This window comes from Colossoma macropomum, unplaced genomic scaffold (assembly GCF_904425465.1).
Source record: "Colossoma macropomum unplaced genomic scaffold, Colossoma_macropomum, whole genome shotgun sequence".
NCBI classification, from domain to species: domain Eukaryota; kingdom Metazoa; phylum Chordata; class Actinopteri; order Characiformes; family Serrasalmidae; genus Colossoma; species Colossoma macropomum.
In genome coordinates this window covers 1785337-1808972 of record NW_023495014.1, presented here as the reverse complement: position 1 = coordinate 1808972, position 23636 = coordinate 1785337, and the positions used below count along the sequence as shown (strand labels likewise).

Below are 23636 nucleotides of genomic sequence, written 5' to 3'. Positions count from 1 at the left end.
TTCGTAAATATGACATGGCGATACGGTGATTTGTTGCTTACCACTTGTAAAAACCAATGTAAGCTGTTATATGACACAGCAGCAGCCTATTGTCCACCAAGTCTTTTTTTTATCTGGTGAGAATTAGGCCAGAGAATCTGTAATGAGGAAAACTGCCACTCAGTAATGCCTTCAGGTTAGTCAGACACTAGAAGGCGCTCCCAAGAGAATCCAAAATGAGTGGGTTCCTAATGAGCATTTGGAACAAAATTGTCATTTGTTGGTTAATCCTGGCTAAAAGCCAAGCCCCACCCTCCCTAGCCCTGCCTCACACATAAGAGAAGGTGGAGGGAAAAAAGGGGGCTTTTTAGGTCCTTTAAGGTCCTAAGGTTTTGCAGTTGTGGTTTTGGTTTAGTGTGAGGAAAAGGAAGTGGCTAGGCTACACCTTAAAGTGGCTCTGCTAAAGTTTCCGTCACTGGTGGCAGTCTTTGAGCCTCTAGTAAACGATGGTTTACTTCAATAAATGACACTGAAGTGAAAGCTGTAAACTTTCTAAGATATAACTATATTAAACTGGAGAAGGTTCTCTTTTGGAGATATATTAAATTGAAATATGACATGCTGTAATAGTAAACACATCACAGATCTTTGAAAATCATGATATCATGGCTCAAGAATCATGATAAAATGGTATCATGGGGCCTCCAGAGATTTCCACCCCTAGTGTACATGGGCTATTGCTGTTCAAATTCATCTAGCACATCTAACTACACTTTCATGGTGAAACACATGCTACAGTTCATCTTGCTTTCCCATTTTCTCATAATGGCAGGTGAACAGAAGTAGCAATGCTTAGTTATCAAAAGGGTAGGGGACGAATTGTGAGAGGACCTAACTTTGGGAACACAGCCACCAATCACAGGAGAAGTGCAGCCATTTATAATAGTGCACAAATACTTCAGGAGAATTTCATGATTTGCATAATTCTGTCAATAAGATGTAAACAAAGTCACTAAGAGTGGTTTAAAGGGAAATGCTTCGTTCTAGAGAAACTTAGCAAGTCAGAAATGCTCACAGTGGCGGTGATGGGAACCAAACATCTGAAAAGATTAATGCCTCTAAAAGCTCCCTCTCAGAAAAAAACGTTCATGACAGAGAGGTATATGCAGGGTGTTGTGAGGCAAAATAGTTCCCAGAGGACACGTATTTTGTCAGATTTAGCACTATTTTACCATCACCAACATTACATATAAGGCTCAGAGGACATGTGTAGGCTCCCTGGTGGTTTTGGATTGTAAATAAAATGGCTATAATTACATAGTAGGTATCGTGACCTCTGTTTCCTATCACGACCACTGTAAAGAAATCTGAGTTACTTTGCAATGAACTAGTTACATTCAACTACTCTGCATAACTTTGATTACATCTCACTGAACTTTTGAAAAATCATTCTCTTTAAGGCCATATTATAATAGGCCATGATTGTTGCTCATATTGTAATTGTGACTGCAGTATTTTTACTTATTTATTCCTTTGACATTAAGCTGTATAACCTCAAACAATAAGGTGCTAAATAAATAAATAAACCCATTTATTGTAGTGACAAGAACTTGTAGATATCTTATCAAGCCTTATCATGATTGCTGACTCAAGGTCAGATGGAAACTGTAAGATGTACAGTTCTTGTCTCATAAAGCCAGATAACAATCATGATTACACTCCTATTAAACATGATACTTTAGTCTCAGTTTGGTCTCAATGGTACATGTGTGATTAGAGCTGTTAATGATCAATGCTGTTCCTGAAAGTGTTTTTAAAACTTTTTAAATTATTAATTATCCCAGACATCCGTCTTAATATGTGTTTTGCAGTGTGTTCAATGTGTTATGTACCGTAAAAAACAAGCTTAAATAATTTAACACATTCTCTGCAGGGAAAAAAACGTACATAACAAAAATATACTTTTTTCTGATAATTTTAGAGCACATATTTTATTTTCTTGCTGATTTTAACATATCGGACAAAATGAAATATAAAATATAAATCTGCCGTAACTTTTGCACAGACCGAAGTTTAAATTCAGCAGATACACAATAGGGGTGCATTAGAGTGTGCTCTCTGTAGGGGGCGCCAAAACTTTTGCTCACAACGTTCAAAAGTTTGGTGTCAGTGTTTTTAAACAAACTAAAACAATTTGATTGCAAATAAGTGACTCTAATATGTTAGTCTTGTGCAGCCTCACCGTTTTCAAATACTTGGTGGGACACTAGGAAGCTGTAAATAAAAATGAAGAAATTTTAGATGTGTCCAAATGATGAACTGAGTCAAAGATGATTCTAAAATTACTAAAAAAACTGCAAAGCATCAAGAAAGAAGTTCAAATAAAATTAATATTCAGAATCTTGATGATTTTTCATAATTCAGGTTAAATCTCAAGGCAGATTACTTGTGTATTTGTGTAGTATTTATCATTCTATTCATTTCTTGTTCACAGAATTTTTTAAATGAAACGTTTAAAAATATATTTTGGTGAATTATTTGTAATATTTGAATCCTCATTGTATAAGCTATGACTTTGTAAAATATATTCTAATTACAGCAAGTAATTTTAAACTAAATCTGCATGTTTATGAAAGCATTGTTTAATGGAAAGTGCTTTGGTGCTTCCATCTAGTGTCCAAACTATTACATAGCAGCTGCCTTTGTGTACAACTGCATTGCTGCAAGACCCAAACTTCAGAGCACTGGTTTTCTATTGGCAATTTATATGCTACTTTGTATATATAAGGTCAGTGAATATAAACTTAAAGATGTCATATTTTGTACTTTTTTGTAGTATATATTGTATTGTGCTGTGAAAAAATATTTGCCCCTTCTTGATTTCTTACACTTTGCATGTTTGTCATATGTAATGGTGTCATATCGTCTATTAAAATGTAATATAAGGCAAATACAACAGGAGTAAACACAAAATTCAGTTTTTTAAATGATTATTTCATTTATTAAAGGAAACACCAAATGGCCCTGTATGTAAATGCAATGACCCCCTTAGTTGCTCAATTAACCGATTAACCAAATTTATTTTTGAGATCAATAGAGCTAGGCTCACCCAGACTTGACTACTGTCAGCCCTGTTGAATCTAAACATCACTTAAACAAAACCTGTGCAGCAATGTGAAGTAGGCTAAAAGGTCTCAACAAGTAGCACACTATACTGCTACGAAAAGAAATGAGAGATGAGAATGAAGGTTATTGAAATGTATCAGTTTGGAAAGGGTTAGAAAGCCATTTCTAAGTCTCTTTGACTCCAGTGAACCGTAAGAATCATTATCTCCAAATGTAAAAAACTTGGAACAGCGGTGACTCGCCCAGAAGTGGCCAGCCTACCAAATTTCCTCCAAGAGCACAGCATAAACTCGTTCAGGAAATCACAGAAGAACCAAGATGAACCTCTAAGAAACTGCAGGACTAACTCAGCTCATTCAAAAGAGAAAGGGCAAAAGTGGTATCCATTGGAGGATTGCAACTGCTAACATTTTTGCCGACAAAAACTTCTTAAAGACTCTCAAGCCTTTTGGAATGCTGTTCTGTGGACTGATGAGCCGGAAGTGAAACTTTTTGGAAGACACACTGGTGTCACACTATATCTGGTGTAAAGCTAACACTGTATTCCACTATAAGAAAAGCATACCAACTGTCAAACATGGTGGTAGTGTGATGTGGGATGCTTTGTTGTTTCAGGGCCTGAGCGACCTGCCATAGTTGGTGAAACTATGAATTCTGTTCTCTCCCTGAAAATTTCTGCAGAAGAATTTCTAGTCTCTCGCATCAAGATGTTTATTCATAGCCATTTCATCTAATAACTTATAGCTTTTACACTCTTCGGACTGAGACAGTGGACTTCCACTGAGAACAATTATGACTCAACATGTTTCTCTAGAAGGGACCGTTTCACATCAGACTGCTTTGAATGACTTTGTTTGCATAATAATGATTTAAAATGTGGGTATTTTTTTTATTTGTATAATTCCTCTTTAAGTATATTTTCCCTGTACTTTTTTTCGCCTCTGTCTATTTCTGTAGTTTTGTCAGGCAGCATTTGCACTGCATTAGCACCAGGTGGTGCTGTTTTCACTACTATAATCTTGTGACTGGTCAAGTGTACCTCAAAATCTGTTCTAATCGCCGCCACAAGAGGCTGCTCAACAGACTGGAAAATATCCACTGAAGCTCAAGCCCTGCTGAGGTTTGTCCTGTGGTCAGGATTAAATAATCGCACCAGTCAGACACTCCGTAACATACAAAACCTGACAGCATCATTCACTCCGTTCTGCTCAACTTGCACATTTAAAGCATGACGCATGCCCTAAATGCAGGCAATCTCCTCCACAAAAGACACCATAAAGGCTTCTCCAAACAAGGGTCCCCATGGTCGCTTCCCACTAAACCTCTGGCAGAAAAGTGGCGCCCTGACGCCACTCTGCAGCCTCTGCAGTTCCAACCAGGGTGCGAGCTCCAGCTTAGACTGTCACCTTTTCATCCCCCTGCCAACAACAGAGAGGATTTCATGATCTACTCATTCAGCAAATGTGAATGAACTTCAATGAGCTGCGCAATGAGAGACAGGGGTCTTCAGTGAGAAGACTGACCCTGCTGAAAAATTTGAACAATCATATGCAGAGAAAAATTTGAACAATCATATGCAGAGGTTTGAACACTCCTGGTCAAATGTGTTGTTGGTTTTAGTTAACACATCCTCTACAGGGAACAAACATAAATATGGCATTTTTCTCTAAATTTTGTTACATTCAGTAATAAAAACAGTAATTTTGCATTAAAATGTGCATAAGTGTGTTCTGTATAGAGGATTTTGTATTTATTTTCACTTGAAAAGTCAACAAAACATGTAATTTGACCAAGGGCTCCCAAATTTTTGCATACATCTGTAACAATCTAAATAGCATGTCATTTATAGCGTGTTACAATATGGACGGTTATTGGAGGAAGCAGTAAGGCTACCAAACCAAGATCAATGCCAAATCATATGCAGTCATTCCACACAGCACTAACCAAGTTAAAACATTTTGATTAATTACTCATTAACATATTAATCTATTCCATCCATTAGGATTAGTAATATATATATATATATATATATATATATATATATATATATATATATATATATATATATATATATATATATATATAAACAAATTCCGTTTTCTTGTGGGATCAATCATTAAAACCAAACACAATTTTTAAAAAAATCATGTGATTCTGGTCCTTTTGGGGTATTTTTGCCTTGAGGCAACATTGTGAGACAATAGAAAGAAATGGTGTAAAGTGTCAAAAGAATTTTGAATAAAAATATAACATAATATAAAAACATAATTTGTTGATCTTCAAAACTAAAAACAAGTCATTTTCCAGTACTTAGAAATGGCTTTCATTGTTTAAACAATCTGATGATACTATATGCTGACTGTTACCTGACAGATCTAAAAGTGCCTCTAATATTGCCTTCTAGCCTCTAATATGGCAAAAATGTTAAATACTGAATTAAGTTACATTTCCTAAAGAGACCAACACACACAAATAATTCTAAATAAAAACAACCTGCAACATAGGAAGAGTTTTCAAAATGCCCACCAGAAGACAGTTGGACAAAGGTTTATTCAAACTCTTTTTTCATTATTAACCATTTCTTTGTCATTAAATATGCATCCCATTATTATAAAGTAAGCAAAATCAGTTTGTTACCCTGAGGCAACATCATGCAGTAGAGGATTATATGACATCAAGGTTTTGGTATTGAGACTTTTTTGAAAGCACAGGAGGCCTAAAAAGGCTGAATGAAACCTACAAACGCTTATTGAAGCAAACAAGAGTCTCAACATATGGGGTCATTCTACGCCAACCTAGACCATGTCATGGATTTTAATAAAAAACTCCAATTAATTTATACTTATGTTCTTTGTTTGAACTTTGCCCCAATAAGGTTTAAATTGTATCTTAAATATAGAGTTTAACTGTTTACAGAATGACTGACTTTAACCAAAATATTAACGTTGGTCTACATGCTCAGGGAAAAGGGTATTAAATTGTACCTTTCAGGGCATAAATGCTGTCACTGTGTCATTGGGGTGGTACCCTCAAGGCTACATACCTTTCAGTAGGAAACATAATATTATTATATTCATATTATATTCATTTATTTTTAAATCCAGTCTTGATTCCAGGCTTTATTTCTTGTATTTTTCTGTTTTCAAAGGTTGTCATGGAAAAGTACAAATAAGCACCTTTCCACTGGGAAAGTTAATGTAGTGTACCTTTAGAACACATTTGAATTCCACATATTTAAAAAAGCTTTTACACAATTGAATAGTTAAGATGTGAACAAAATCATTTCGAGCAGTTTGAATGCTCTGTTCTAGAGTTGTTCCAATGATAGGAACTAGATAGGACCAGAGTTTACTGCCTCTAAAACTCCCTCACAGAAAGATATTACATGTAACGGTTATGAAAACACTGCCTGATACCTAAAACAGTGTTTACAATATTTTTGATATTTTTTTTGCAAGCCATTCATGGCAGAATGGTACATATAGGGTGTTGTAAGGCAAAATAGTCCCCCAAGACATTGTGTTTTTTCCAGATTTACCACTATTCTACCATTATCAACATTACATATAAAATACAGTAGACACATGTAGGTTGACTTTGCTAGTTTGGTTAATAGGCAGGGGTCACAATGCCCACAACACTGCTATCCAAAATGAACAGTGACTCCACACTGACCAGCCACTTCATTGGGTACACCTACTTTGTATTGACAATCTTTGTCCACTTTATTAGCCCTGCTTACCAAGTCGGTGTACTTTGTAGTTTTTTAATTACAGACTATAGTCCACCTTGTAGATAGCTCATCTGTTGCTGTGCTGTTTGTGTTGGTCATCATCAAGTCCCTCATCAGTGGTCATAGGATATTGTTGGTGGACTATTCTGAAACTCCAGCAGCACTGCTGTGGCTGATCCACTCGTACCAGCATAACACACACTAACACACTACCATCATGTCAGTGTCACTGCAGCGCTGAGAATGATCCGCCACCCAAATAATAACTGCTCTGTGGGGGTCCTGACCATTGAAGAACAAGGTACAAAGGGGGCTAACAAAGTATGCAGAGATAAAGATGGACTACAGTCTGTTGTAGAACTGCAAGCGCACTTGTTTCTACACTGTCCATTTTATCAGCTTCACATCCCATAGAGGTGTGTGGGAGATGAAGCTGATAAAATGGACAATGTAGAAACAAGTTGTCACTTGAAGTGGTCGGTTGTCGTGTGTGTCCTATGAGTTTTATATGAAATCTGATTATGGTAACATAGTGGTAATTCTGAAAAAAATAAGATCTTGGGAACAATTTTGCTTTACAATACCTAGCATGTACCTCCGCACCATGAGTGGTTATGTTTCAGGTCAAAATCTTCTCAAAACTATCGTAAAACAATGTCTCAGACATCAGGCAGCGTATTTATGACCAGTTCATGTGATAACTTTCTGTGAGGGAGCTTTTAGAAGCATTAAACTCCTCGGACGTCTGGTTCCTGTCCCCACCACTTTGAAGTGTTCTGATGTGGCAAGTTTCTCTAGAAAGGAGCATTTTTCATCAAACTGCTCTGAGTGACTTTATTAAAACCTTAAACATTTCATTGTACATAAATTTTGAAATATGGGTGGAATTCCCCTTTAAAGCCTACTGGGTACATTTATATTGTTTGGACCTAAGTAGTGCCGCTTTTTTCTGACAGTGCAGGATTGGATAGTAGTTTATATTCGAACTGCCCGTTAGTATGAACTAGCCAATCCTAGCGCAGGAGGCGGGGCACAAGCCGCCAGTCCGTTCACCGGAGGTGAGATTTGTCGGAATACGGGTGGGGAAAAAAACACCGTGGTTTTCCGCCTCTCTACTGACTCCATGCGGTGTGTCGCGGCTGCGCAGTCCAGATCCGACTCCGTTCCGCGTTTCTGCTCTGTCTTTTAAAAAGCCCTCTTCAAAGCGTAGAAAAAAGAGAGTAGCTCAGCGAAAGGCATCCAGGATCAGAAGGAGACCGGGAGCCTCTCATTGGGAAAACGGCGCACCATCCGTGTGTGATCCCCCCAGCGATGGAGGGCCGGACGGCACGCTCGTGGATTTTTGCCTGACAGGCACCAGAAGCTCCAGCACCGATCTTTTCTGTCTTTTGGATTAGCGTCGCAACAAGAAGAGAAGAAATAAAATAAAAAGATGCCGTTCGCCAAACGGATCGTGGAGCCGCAGCTGCTGTGCAGGCACCCCATCCCCAACGACGAGGGCTTGCTTTTCGAGGACCTGCGCTCCGTCAGCAACGTGGTGCTCTCGCGCACCCTGCGCCAGCTCTCCGACCTGGCCAGGCACGCGTGCTCCGTCTTCCACGAGCTGGAGGGCGAGATCGCATCCACCAACCAGCGGCTGCGCGCGCTGCAGAGCAAAATAGGGCAAATCCAGCAGACGGCCAGCGCGCTCGACCCCAAACTGGAAGCCGTGCGTAAGTACGCTTGACCGGCTTGCATAACCTACATGCGCGCGGTGCACCTGTTCCACATAACGTGGACACGTTATTTGCATGTTAGGAAGTGGTTACTGTGCTGGAGAGCCCTCTCTGAGCCCCCCCTTCCACCCCAGCCCTCCATTATAATGTGTCCCACGCTTGCATGCGTAAGCAGCACCTGCATTGCACGGGTCCTTAGCAAATGGCCAACCTGGTGCAACTGGGATGGGGTTTGAGGGTCTGTATTGGTCAGGTGGTCGTGAGAGAGGGGTGTGTGGGCTGCTGGGCTCCATGCTGTCTCTCGCTCGAGCACACCTTGCGCATTAAATAGGAGCTCGCAATGCCCTGGGAGGAAAACCAGTCCAGTGGTGCGCTCTTCTTATTTGCACATAAGGGCCTTTTGGGTTAATGCAGTGTTGGATAAAGCCAAATTGGTTCGGGAGCGTTGTTGCAGGCTGCTGTTATATTCACCCAGCTGCTGGATGGAAGAGCTTTATGAGGGAACATGTTTCTGGGAGGAGTCCCCATTTCACGTTATGTAAAATAGTAGAGGTTGTATTAGGACAAATGCTAAAAGGATGTTAGATACTGCAGGTACATAGTGGCAGCCTTCGTGGGATGGGTGTTGACTGAGTCATCTCAGACAGCTTGCCATGGAGCTGCTACGTGCGCTGTTCAGGGCTCCATGGAGCCAGAACCTGCCAGCACCGTCCTAATGTAAGGACATTAGTAATCACACCCAGATGTACGAAGTGCTTGCCATTAGTGTCAATGCCTCAAGATAATATAGAGGGGATTCCTTCCTATTGCTTTAAATCAGGTGTTCTGGAGAGCCTAAGACCAGCACAGTGATTTTCCCTGCTATACCTGTACCTACACTGTATATCCAAAGGTTTGTAGACATCTGCTCATTCAACGTTTCTTCTGAAATCAAGGGTATTAACAGGGAGTTGGCCTCCTTTTACAGCAGTAACAGCCTCTACTCTTCTGGCAAGGTTTTTCACTAGATGCTGGAACATTGCTGTGAGGATTTGATTGCATAGGAAGCCATAGGAACATTAGCGAGGTCAGGTTGGATGATTAGTTCTAGAAAGGCTCTTTTCAAAGTTGAGATGGTGCTCCAGAGAACATGGTTCCACTGCTCAACAGTTCAGTGCTGGGGGGCTTTATACCCCTCTTGGTGACACTTGGCATTGGTTGTGGTGACCTTAGGCTCATGTGCGGCTTGGGTGCACCCTCAAGTAGTTGAAATTCACTAATTAGAAAGGGTGTCTTGATGCTTTTGGACATATAGTGTAGCAAATAACTCTTGGGTTCAATTAGGCATTATACAGAGGGGAAATCACCAAACTGTGCTGGAGTCCAATCCTGATTGGCCACTCTTGCAATTGTTCAGGTCCAAGATGGCTTGATCCTGTGTTAGGGCCTATGTGAATAAAAGGACAGTGCTAGAGGAACCAACAGTCCACTCACTTGGAAGTCAAATGCAGTGGGCAGTTATATCATACAGTAGCGGATGATTGAGCCTTTACATTTCCAGTGATGTCTAACACCAACGTGTTTTTGGACCCGTCCGCATTCTCCCGGTGACACGAGTAAACTGATTTGACCGGAAAAAGATTAAGCCATGTAGGTCAGGCAAGGGCCCACTGAAATAATCTCTTTTTTTCCCCCTGCGAGTGGTTATTAGGGATTGATCAAAAGCAAAATTATTCCTCTTTTGCTTCTGACCCCACCCCCTCAGTCTAACCCTTCAGGCCCTGTGGGTTGCTAGTAAAACCAAAGGACTTGGGCTGTGAGCACTGTGGTGAATTAGCTCCTAGAACATCAATAGACTTGGGCAACTTGGGACGACTGTGCTGGAATTTGTCATTCTAACCCTTCCATGAACTTCAGTGTAGGTTTAGCTGGCCTGTTATTGTGTGGCCTGGCCTACCTAACCGGCTTCATTTAGTGGAGTGTGTCTCTCTTTGTTATGTACCAGAGACCTCAGCGTGGTCACTCTTTGTGAAAGTCCCCTACTGAGCTTGGTAATACTGAGATAACACTGGCAGACTGGCTGGGCTTTTTGCTCCCCACTCCCGTCCCCCCCTTTTGGCTAGTGTTAGTCTTACTGTCTCCCCACAGGGGCAAAGGGCATGTCACCCGTGAGATGCAGTGAAAAGGTTGCTTTCAGGTCAAGTACTCATATACTCGTTGGTTACCTCCCTGTTTATAATTACTCTTCCAGAAGCAGCTTTGCACATGTGGGTCTAATCTCGGGAAGATGTTACTTGATCAGACGTACTTTAAGCCAAGCTATCAGTTTAAGAGAAGGATGCGATGTCAAACTTGACTTGATTAAAGATCAGTGTGGCTTTGGGATTTGTTTCTTGTTGTTGAGGAACTGTTCCTAAACTTTTGGGATTAGGTTAGGGTTAAAAATGTACACAGTTTCCACTTTCCCTAGAGGTAGTCGATCAGCTGGGAGATGTTTTGATTCCAAATGTTGCTTCTTCAGTTTAGAAGTGGAGCAGTGAGGCTAACGCTGCTAACAAACAATAGAATCCAAACAGCTCAAAGTGAAAAATTGTTATTGTTAAACTTGTTAAAGTGGTTTAGGCCACATTATGACTGAGGGTAAAAGTCATACTATAAAACTGAAAATGAACAAAACTTTGGGTCACTTTAGACTTGTGTTTTCAGTTCAGGAAAATTTGGACTTCAAACTTTTTTTTTTTTTCAAACATGATTTTTGCCACACTATTCTTTTAAAGGATGATGTAAAATCAGTTGACTCCTCTAAGGACACGTATCTGGCAACCTCCATATCTTCCTTTGATGACAGAATTAGCATGTCAACAGTCAGGATCTACGAATTGAAGGTATTGTTTTCCTGCTGCTGCAGTTGTATGACGATCCCTAAATCGCATCCATATGCTGAATGCGAATGGGTAGATGATTCATAAGCATGGCCCCCCCAGGAGCCTTTTATTGGGCCACATGTATTGGGACATTACCGTGGATTCACCTCTTTGTTTCTTGTTGAGAAGGAACTGTACCTGAACTTCTGGGGAGGTGGTTGAAAGAAGCCACATACTGAGCAAACCCAAAACATTAAAGGCATCTGATGTAAAAGTAGTTGACTCCTCTAAGTATATTCAGCACCTTTAATGACAAAATTAGCCTGTCAACAATTGATATCTGCTAATTTTATTTTTTTATATTTTATTAAATTTGAACACTGTTTTCTTATCACATGGGTTGTATGAAGATCCCCAGGATGCATTCATATGCTGAATATGAATGGATGGATGATCTATGAGCATGGCTGGTGGGGAGCCGTAAACTGGACCACTCCTTTTGTTTGCTAGCTCAATGTGACATTATCGTGGGTTCACCTCTTTGTTCCTTGCTGTTGCGGAACAGTTTCTGAACTTCTGGGGAGGTAGCTGAAGGGTAAATACCAGTGTTGAAATCTCAAATCTTCCTGCAGCTAAGAAAGTGAATGAAGCTTCAGTTTTCTGTAGCAAGAGTCAATGGACTTAGTCTTTATGTATCAGTAATGGAGCTTTGACAAGAACCAGCCACCTAGTGCTAGGAGTCAGTTGACATGATCAAGGTGCAGGGTCACCCTTAGCCTGGCCTTAGCTGGTTTGATTAATTGCTAATGAAATTCAGACACAAGCCTGTGCTTACATGTTCTGAATCATGGCAGTAAGTGTGTGGTCCCGGAAGGTGTGCATGTGTGTAAGTGCATGTTATCTCACATCTAAACACCTAATAAGCAGAGTCAGACTAGACACTTGTGAGCTTGCTGTGTCTGGCAGCCAAAATAAACAGACTAAAGTGTATGGTCTCTGCTCTGGGATTTCAGGTTTAAAAAAGGCAAGGCTTAGCATGTCTGTAATTTTTGCTTCCTGTGCCAGGCAGTTTATCAAGTCAGATGTTAGAATTCTAAGTGTATAAATAGTTTAAAAAAAATTAATTATAAAAAGTATTAAAAGTAATTATACTAACTACACATTAGTATTTCTAGGAACAGATTTTCTTAGGGACTGTTCAGATTGCTTTGGAAGTCACGTTTTCATATTTCCCATGGAAGGATCAATGAATATGTGGGGGCAGCACAATCTTTTGTATACTCATTATTCATAAGCAAGCTAATTTTAGACATTTTTTAAGATGATAGATTAGAAACACAGTGAGTAATGCATGGTAACCTAGCAGTACTTTGCTAACTGTGAAAAGTACTCATTAAAAGTTGAATTAATGTCAGAATACTGAACGAATTTTTATCATTTTTTATGTTCTGATGAGATGGAATTTGATTACAAGGAAAATAAACTGAGAGAACCCAACATATTCAAAGCAAGTGGAAAGTCAGTTGGTTTTACTGCTGTAAGCATAAATGTCTTCTAAATGTCCGCACACTCCATCGTCCGCACCTTTGATGACCAAATTAGCATGTTGACAATTAATTGCCTACTAATTACAGGGTATTGTTTTCTTATCTCTGTAGAGGTGTGAAGGTCCCTAAACAGTACCCATCTGCTGAAAGTGAAAAGACTTAGAGCATGTCCCACTGCACACTCGATACCACAAACTTAACTAAAACTAAAACTAAATGCTTGAGCTGGGGGCCTAGGTCTCTGAATATCCAAATAGATTTGAGTCTACCTGATGGTGCTAGTGGGAATGCAGGGGGTAATTGCAGAGGTGTGTAGCTGCTCAGGATGTGCAGTTTAGCTCGAGGCCAAGGTGTATTTGAAGTCAGGATGATTGAGGCACTTTGAGAAAGGATGACAAAGCAGAAGGGCGTCTTCATCAGAGGATACATGCCCTTTTCACACATTCTTTTGGGCAAACTTAACTCACCCCCTTTCTGTTATATCAACGAGCAGAGGGTTAAATGTTAAATAATTATGCATGGCAGCTCTATTTTTTATTACACGGTTGCGTTTGCTTGTTGAGCTTCTTTTTTGCTTATTGAGGCGATTGTCTTTAGGGAACATTTGAGGTCACTTTTCAGTATAATACATTAAATATCGAAGAAAGAAGAGGTGTTAGTCAATGCAAATGAAATCCATTTGCACACGTTTTTCCTTACTGTGATTTCTGTATGTCAACTGTACATATACAGTTGTATGTAAAAGTTTAACCCCTGGTACAAAGGTCTCACTTGGTCAGTTACATGTTGATTTTCTAAGCGTAAAATAAGTTATTACATAATCTACAGGGAACAAACTTAAATATAGCATTTATCTGCCAATGTTAGTGCATAATTTTTGTTCATTTGCTGAGTTTAATATATTGAAAAAACTTTCCCACATGCATTTATTTTTTTCTGTCTATAACTAAAATGTAATCTGGGCTTCTTTTCAAGTGCTGTGTGCTTCTTAGAAAACAGATCCTAGATCAGATACAGTGACACGCTTTATAGGAATTATTCCTTCTGTCCCCAAGCAAAGGTTAGCCAAAGGTTAGCCTCCTGTCCCTGCCCCTGATCAGCTTTAATTAGCAAAAATTTCATATTTTTCTCATCAGCCATAAAGATAGAGTGCTCACTGTCTGCAGAAGCACCTCTTATTACTTTTTGAAGCACATGACTTGTTACTCTTAGCGCCAAGTTTCTAAAGGGAGTACTCTCACCTGCTAATGCTAATAACCTACCAAAACGGCAGTGTATTTGTGAATTAATTTGACACTACAAGGAACTAGACTGAGAGATTCACCACTGAATTATGTATCAGAATGGAGCTTATGAAATATGTTACTGCCTTGTTGATTTTAAATTGTGCTATTAAAAATGCAGTACAAAGTATTACAGTGCAAGAATGAGCATTTTGGAGTGTGTCTGATGTAAAAAGGGGGAAATATGGCAAAAATATATATGCAGTACTCAACATGTTTTACAATAGAAAGAGATGGCATATAGGTAGCAATGGGTTTTAGCAGAATTCTGTTGGAGGCAAAAAAAGAATGAATCTGATCGAATCGTGTTACAAATCTATCCTGAAATAACACACACTCACATTGAGTGATGTGATGTTAGCTCTATTTCTTCCTGTGGAGTGGGGTAGTGGAGTGACTGAGCAGTTTGAGCATGATAGCCTACTTTTAGATGTTCATCTTAAATGAAGTGCTGCATTAGAAATAGCTCATTTTAAAGCTTTTACATTTTTAAGGAAAAAATACCTCTGCCCATTTGGAAACAAATATATGTAACTATATTTATTAAATACATTTGAAAACGCATGAATAATATTTTTTGTTTAATGTACCTTAGTGTTTAGAATGAAATGAAATATGTTTATAAAAATATATCTCACATATAAAAAAACACAAGCCCATGTATTTCTTTTCTATATGAGTATAATTGGTATGTTATGATACACACAGTGTTCAGGAAGGACTGGTGATACCCATGATTAACTAGAAAAGCGTATCATAATGTATTTTATCATGTTAATGATAGCATATCATTATATCGCACACACCTAGTCTGAGGTGTAGTCTGAAATGGAGGGACTGGCTCTCATGTGCCTCTTTTGCCATGCAGAGGGAAGAGCGAGGCCTGGAGGCAGCCATGTCCTCAACGCCGAGTCTGCTTAGTAACAGAAACCTGAGGGAAATGTGGGCTAACCTTTTAACAGGCCTGCTGCAGCCTCTCTCTCTCTCTCTCTCTCTCTCTCTCTCTCTCTCTCTCTCTCAGCTCAAAAAAGCCCCTGGAGTTAAATTCATCGTCCTATAGTTTTAATAGGCCAGCTTCACTCAAAGGTACATGATGACCCTAAACATACAAACATATATATAGACATAGAGGGATATACTAGCACGCGAGTTTACGCTAACAGCATTGAAACAGACACGCACACACACTTTGTCCTCCTTATTCTAGTAATGGCTAACAGAGGAAGCTGACAGCTCTCAGCCATTCTGTTCCTATGACGATTATCGTCCACGCACGAGCCTCACTGACCTGGAAGTGAAGTTGCTATGGACAGCACATCATCCTCCGAGCTCTGCACAGCCTCTCTGTGGGCTCAGCTCTGATTGGCCAGCCTCTGGGCTTACTGCAGCCGCCTGCGTAAGTGCTTTTAGAGATTCCCTTGCACATTAACTCACGCACACAGACAGCCTCGGAGAAGCAGTGTACCACAGCTCGCAGGCAATGCTTCAATTAATTCCACAGCAATAGTGCTTCATTTCATAGCTGTGTTGCTTTGATACGTTTAAATTTTATTCAATAAGAGTTTTTTGCAGTCTACTGATTACAGGTCCTGATGCAGGGGGATGCTTTCCAAACACAGATTAAACCTAGTCTTACACCAAATGGAGAATTGAAAGATTTCTGACTGGAAATTTTAGTAATTCACGTGGTAAATAGAAGAGAGAAGAAAAAATGAATAATATAGTCAATGTTGCCGTGCATAAATATTGTAACCTAATATGCCTGAGAAGGTTTTAGGACAATTGGAATGTATAGCCAGACCTATGCCTGTTGGCAGAAAGTGTGTTAGCTTTCATGACTAAGAACTGCCTACTTTGACAGGAAAGGACAAGAACTTGAATGACCTGGAAAGCAACCAATCACAAACCGTTCTTTTGTGTGGCACATAGGTGCGGGCAATTTTCCGAATGGTGCTACAAGAAAAACCCACAAAGTAGCATCATCACACATTTCCACCAGAGAGGTCTTCAAATCCCCAAATTATGCGTAGTGTAACTTTAACGTGAGAATTTCATTGTAAGATGTTATGGAGAAAATAAGAAAAGCACGAAGTCTTTTCTAAACTGATAGCACATAGAAGAGGACTATATAAGAAAAGTGTAACATCTTACACATAGAAATCTAACATTTATTTGGATAGGGTTATAAATGCAGTGAAATAAATAAAATGCAGATATTTTAGTGCAGTAGCTCAGTGTCACCTAAACATTCTGTCTGTCTTGAATATAATAAACACATCATCAAATATCAGTCTGAAAGATCAGTTTAAATCTGTGAAATGGCGATAACTTTTTAAAATCAAATATGTGCCATCACTGATTTGATTTCAGTGTTATCGTGCATTCCCACTATTTCTTTCCTTTGGGGAAGTGTGCACACAGATTTCTGGATATCAGGAAGCAACTGACAAAATCGAAATGGCTATGGTCATCTTAGTGCACAATAAATTAATAGTTCATGTGTACGTGTGGTGGGAGCATCTGAGGCTGAGACTATAAGCCCTATTAGGACTAGTAGTGTGAAGATTACACCATAAACACAGTCTTATTGACTTGCTGCTACTATACAATCTATCGTTTCCTAACGTCTAGTCTATGTGAGTCATTCTCATGAAACCGAGATAAAATTGCAAAATATGTGCATGTAAATAATTGGCTTTAAAATACTTATTCCACCAAGAGTATTCAGATTATAAAAAGAAAAGTTGTGGAAAATTTTTACCATTTCTAATTATTTAATCAGGCATCGTTGTTTGTATATCCAAAAAAAGAAAACATTAAGCTTTATTCGTTTCATTTTTGAGTTGAGTCCCAGTATTTATCATGTTTGTGAAATAACCCATATTGTTGTACAGTATTGTTTGTATTTATTTGGGTAGCACTGGGTAGCATCTTATATCTATATTCTGTTCTCTCTTTGCAGGGAAAGTCTTTAAATTGCAAAGAGCTGTTTGGTGACTGGTGCTTTCAACTGAGCTAGAAAACATGTGTCAGCCATTTGTTTGACTGCAGCACCCCATACTTTTGAATGAATTTCAAGAGCAAATTCCATGCCAACCATAGTAGGTCAACCAGTGGAGGAGTCTTTTTTTCTTGCAGACAACTTTCTGTACAGCTTTATTCAGTTTTATGCAGTAGAATCATCTTAGCCACGTAGAATATTCCCTGATTTAATTTAACACAAAACCTTGGTGGGCTCTTTAATTACAGACTCTCTGAGCGTCACGTAGTTGAGGCATGTTGCTGATGCTAGGGTAGCTTTATATTTTATTGCAGTTTTTGGCTCAGGCAGATGGATCGGTTCAAAGGGTCATGACGGATGCCTCGTCGTAATGTTTGCCCCGAGGTGTGCTCGCCCTAACACTGGGGTTAACACAATGTGGTGGTAAAGAGAGTTAAAACAACTTCCTCTCAAGCAATCCATCACAACATACATTGACACAGACAACTCCTATAATCCTTCATTCACTTTAAAACCAAATGTAGCTCAGTATGTTTTAAAATTTACATCACACTCTAGAAATATGCATTTTGTTGACGTTATAAAATGCATAATCCTATTTTTTTTGTATTTTTATATTTGTTTACACCAATTGAACATGCTAGCCCCACTAAGCATACCAATATAGTATGAACATACCGATAGAAATGATCCAAAATTACTGCCTTTTCTTATAAAGACATACAATGTAGACATTTTCTTGCTGTTACATGAAAACATTGCAGCTCCATTTTAAAAAGATTTTTATTACAGCAGGCGGCTTTTACACTGTGTAAATAAAATCTTGTTACCTCAAAATACAATGAAGCTACGAATGGTCTCTTATAAGGTTACCATTTAGCTTTCGTATGACAGTGACAGTTGTATTTCAGAATTAGGGAGTATTAGGTGCATGCATACTGGAGTATTTGCATACTGAAATAATTATAAGAAGAACCCTTTTTGGTGCTATATTGAACAGTTTTCAAGAAGGTTCTATGTAGTACTATATACAACACATTCGCCATCAATCTGTAGAACCATTTCTCCATGCAAAGAACCATTTAAGCATGACTCATGGTTCTATATAGAACCATTGCCTTTACTAAAGAGCCCTTGAAGAACCATCTTTTTAAAGAGTGTAGGCTAACTAGTCTAGCTGATGTTAAGTCCAAAACGGTGGAAATAAATTTCTCTGATAATCTAACATGTTGGCACATCATCCACTCACTGACTGAATACTATAAAACATGTTTTCAAATATTTCCTCTGCTTGCTGCTAAATTTTTGCACTACTGATTTTTAGCTTCTTAACGCCAGAGCTATCACCAATAAGAGTAAGCCTCGAACTCTAGCCCTACATTAATTTTAGTACCTTTTATTTCAGCCGTTTTTTTCCTTTGCTGCGGTTAACTGGATACCCGTCCATTAACTCTCAAATATCAGAATCATTAGATGAAACAATATTAGATGAATGTACATCTCTATTAAGAATATGGGACAGTAGTCTCTTTCGCTCCCTCTTTTTTTGCTTAGGTTTCCCTTTCCTTCCTTTCCTTATGTTTAGGCTAACCTTTGTCTTCAGTGACCCCAACAATGCCTCTCGCTGAAAGGAGTCGAATAAATGAGGCCACACCCCCTGCTGTCACTCACCTAAACGGCTGACTAATGACAGAGAGTTTAGGGTCGCATCTCATCACAACAGCAGGGGTAGTGTGGAGTCCTTTCTTTTCTTTTTCTGTCTTTTTCTTTTGTTTTCTTGAGGCCCAGGTGCATAACTGAGGAGATTAACAAAGAAAGACGCCCAGGCTGGGCTAGGTGGAGGCGGAGGAGGATGAGGGGTGATATGAATCTTTATGGTATATTCTTTGTGCTTGGAAGGTCCATCAAGTAATTTATGCTGTCTTGGATTTGAAAAAATGGTTCAAATTTTTTGGACTTTTTAAATGTTGGGATATCTTGGCATGCATGTAAGAGGTGCTCAGTATATCATTTGGCAGTCATAATTGTGACACTGAATTTTGCAATGCTTATATCATATGCTAAAGATTCCTAAATTTATATTGTGTGCTGTGAGCATTCCTTCCAACATCAGGCGTTCCAGTGTTCTGTGGGTGCTTGGTTGAATTAAAGAATTTACATGATCCAACAATTATAAATAATTGGTCAAAATAATACAGACACGTCTTTGTCCTTGTTACATCAAGACGTTCTAATATAATGAAAGGCAAGTCAATCACAGAATGTAGCAGCATAATCATAATATGGCATTTTGTCCACATCACACAGCCGTAATGCATGTATTAGGTTAAATGTTTAACCGCTTAAAAAATTGGAGCGAGTGAGGTAATGCTGAATGCTCTGTTCAAGGTAAAGATCAAGTGGAGATGAGTGAGAGGAATTCAAAATGGAGTTCTTCAGTCTTTCAGCTTTTACTGTTGGCCTGTGATCTCTGTCTGTGTTTTGACTGGGTCTAGACAAAGATAAACAAGTGGATTTTGGTGAAACACTCAGGTCTGCTGTGGATTCACCAGAAATTATGTCCTAACTGCCCTCGACCTTGCTGTTCTGGAGCTTTTGGGAGACCCTACCCCTTCCCCCACACCTTAAAAAGCCCCCATCCTAAAAGCACATCCATAAAACATCACAGCATGCCCACTCGCTGACATGCAGACAGGGAACACCTGTGTGGATGAGGGTTAGAAGCAGGTGTTGTCTTATGCCTTAGGAACACCATTGGCTTGTTAAAGTTTCCATTACCTTATTACCAATGTTAGGCTAGCTACTCAAAAAAGTTGCAAATCTATTGCAAATTACTGTTTGCTTCTCTCAAACTGTAATGAGATTACTTTGACTAAGTACTTTCAAAATCCATATCCATATCAAAATTCAATACTTACAGTTCTGACCAAATTACTCCAAAAGTATCACAATATTCTGTGTCATGCAGTACAAAATTTCAACACCCCAGTAGCATCTAGATGGGTGATTGGCTGTCTAAATAACATTTTATAAGCATGTTATGAACCTCTTTCTACAGGCCCTTTAGTGGCCATTTCAAAGATGGAATGGAAATCAACCTAATATTTTTGAAGTAATATAATAAAAATTAATATTATCAGATTAGTTAACATTTTCCACTTAGAAACAGTAAAGAAACTCAGGCCTCCATTTCCATATTAGGTTGTACTCCTGTAGCTTATGTAGTTACTGAATAATACGCCTTAGGATGTAATAACCCTGGGAAGTTAGTAATTGTGATGTAATTACATTAATTTAAAGTATAATGCATTATGATACTTTGTACAGAAAAAGTCATTATATTACTATAACCTACTTCTTTGCACTGTGTTATCCCCTCAACACTGCTCATAGTAAAGCTCGGCCGTTCCTTTGTTTTGGAAGGTATAATCTGCTCTGCTATCTTCCATTTCTCTGAAAATAAACCAGTCAAGGACGAGCGCAGTAGACCCCATGTGTATGCCTTTGTAGAGTTAGAAATCTCCAATATTGTGGCATCAGCATTGATAGAGAAAATCTTTGAATATGCATGTACAGTAATTTACATATTTAAGTACAGCTTGGAATTAAAGAGCACAGTAAGCCTGGTAAAGTCAATGCTTTTTCTGCCTCTTAGCAGTCTCTGTGCCCTACTTTTTGCCTCCGAGTCGCTCCGCTTCTGGGTTTGACAGTACTTTTAATGTTTAATGCCCTTTGATTTTCACTGGAGACACATCAAGGCTCTCTACGAGGCTTGTCGAAGAGATGCTCAGGCGTGATGGAAAGGCAAACTGCAGCCCCCTTACACACACTCCCGAAAGAGAAGGTCGTGAGGAGAGAAATTCTCACCATAGGAACAAAAAAAGAAGATACTTTATTGTCAGACATACTAAATAGCAGCATGCACCATGTTGGTCTGGCCACTCCAAAAGCACACCTCTTTTAACAACACGTTTTTCCTTTGCAGTGGCATTTTTTTCACCTAATTAAATGAAGTAGTCTTAAACTGGCGTGATTTTTCCCACTGCAGTGCCAGACCTTGATTAGGTCTCTGTGTGCAGAAATACTTGCTAGTGAAAGTAAAGCATTCTGACACATTACAGTGGTGGTTCAAAACCGTTCTCCTTCACTGTAATAAATCGCTAAAGTTTAGCGAAAGCTTTGAAGATGTGATAATTATCATAGCATCAGCACATTAGTCATATGACTGTATGTGCATGTATCAGAAGACATGTCTCTGCATGTTGCCACAGGTTTCTGGAACCAGCACCAGACGTTCCGTTATCCACGCTGTTGGGGATGTGGGACCTGCTTCCTCCGGGCATGTCCGTTCCTGTTAAGTTTGCCCTGAGTTGTCTGAGACTCTGGGGGTTTTGGAATTAGAGACCAGGGAAATTGTCTGTGTGGTTGGTGGTCTGTGTGGCTTTTTTTCTCCCCAAAAATTTGAGGTTACTGAGCTTTTTTGATTGACCGTCTTCCACTCACTGAGCTCTTTATTAGGAACACTGTACTAAAACTAGGTAGGTCCTCCCTTTGCTCTTAAAACAGCCTCAAATCTTTTGTGGCATGGATTCCACAAGATGTTGGAAACATTCCTTTGAGATTCTGGTCCATGTTGTCATGATTGCATCATGCAGTGTCTGCAGATATTTCAGGTGCACATGGGGTTGGAGGGATGCACATGGTCAGCATGTTCAGCAACTGTATTCTAATAGGCTGTGGTATTCAAGTGATGATTGATTGGTATTAACGGGCCAAGTGTGCCAAGAAAACATTCCCCACACCATTACACCACCTCCACCAGCCTGGACTATTGATACAAGGCAGACTGGGTCCATTGATTCATGCTGGTGACACCAAATTCTGACCGTACCATCAGTGTGCCTCAGCAAAAATCAAGACTCATCAGAGCAGGCCACATTTTTCTGGTCTTCAACTGTCCAGTTTTGGTGAACCCACTGCAGCCTCAGCTTTCTGTTCTTTGCTGTCAGATGTGGAACCCATCTGTTGTAGCCCATCCACCTCAAGGTTCGACCTGTTGTGCACATTATCTGAAGCTGCTGGCCAGTATCTGTGTGATTTTATGTAATAAATTGCTGCCACATGATTGGCTGATTAGATAATTGCATGAATGCATAGGTGTACAGGTGTTCCTAACAAAGTGTTTAGTGAGTGTATATGAGACAACTTGCAACACTTGCATAAAATATATTTCCATATGTAATTTAGGTCAAGGAAGGGGTGGGCAATATGATAATATGTTTTTGTTATTTTAGGAATTAGGTATTTAAATAAAAAGGTATTCAACAAACAATGAGGCAGTTTAAAAATTATATGTCAAATTTCTATTCCATGTCCGAACAGCCAAATAAGTACATTCTAGTGGTGCCTACTGTTCGGTCTACTACTGTTCGGGTTTCACTTTTGCATCAGTTAGCTGGAAACAAACCTGTACTGTGGCTTCGGCAGCTAACTAAGCTATTGTTAGCTTAGCAAAGCCCTCCAGTCTCAAACACCAGAGAACAGGTTTGAGTTTTTAAACCTCAAAAAGACAAAATATTGTGGTACACGTAATACATATCATGTTTGCAATATCACCCATCCTTAGGCTCCATCTGCACTGGATATTGTTTTGTTGTTTTTTTGATTGTTTGTTTCTTTTTATTGCATTTACAAATAATTTGCGTGATAAAACATCCAGATAATGCTTCACTTTATAATTCATTAGCATGATTTAGGTGTGGTATTTGCACTGTGTTGTGATCATCAGGCGCCTCAGTGTCCTCACAGGCAAGGCCAGTAAAGTGAGGTGACTATGCTACATTTTCCCCCCAAAATCCACTGCCACCTCATTCTTTATTCAGTTTCAAGTGCTTTTAGGCTTAGTGTTGTTACAGAAATGTGGCTCATGATAAAAAATGGATGGCCACAGCCATTTCCCTGCTGTACGTCATTGCTGTTATTCACTTAAGATACTGTTCATGCCGTTTTAGAATCATGCTCCAAAGTAATCGCAGCAATTGTCTTATTTCATGTTTTTTTTGGAACTGGTCTCATTTTAGAGGTAATGGGGGAGTAGAAGTCATGCAGAAATCATGATGTTTTTTTTCCTGGAAATTTTCTTAGAAGTCTTGCCACATTGAAATGTGGAATTTTGAATAGCGCCCCTGTAAAAACAGCCATAATTTTAAAAGCTGTCTGTGCAGAAAAGCTGCTTTAGGTTTACTTAGATTCTCAGGCAGAATTATAACACATATTAACACAGGACTATTCTTTCAGTTCTACACTGCACAATACTCAATTATCTTAAATCAACCATGTTTGGGGATGTATTTGACTCAAATTATCATCAGTGATCTTATTGGGCATGCTTTCCATCCAGCAAAGGCAA

The 23636-nt window shown here is 39.2% G+C and overlaps 1 protein-coding gene across 1 annotated transcript in view; it reads left to right on the top strand.

The window, feature by feature from the left end:
• The first annotated feature begins 8096 nt into the window (after window positions 1–8096).
• Window positions 8097–23636, top strand: part of nhsb (Nance-Horan syndrome b (congenital cataracts and dental anomalies)) — a 102846-nt gene continuing 87306 nt past the window's right edge. The window contains exon 1 of the mRNA XM_036561075.1: window positions 8097–8550. Coding sequence (XP_036416968.1) covers window positions 8271–8550 — 280 coding nt within the window. The 5' untranslated portion in view covers window positions 8097–8270. The remainder of the gene's footprint in view (window positions 8551–23636) is intronic.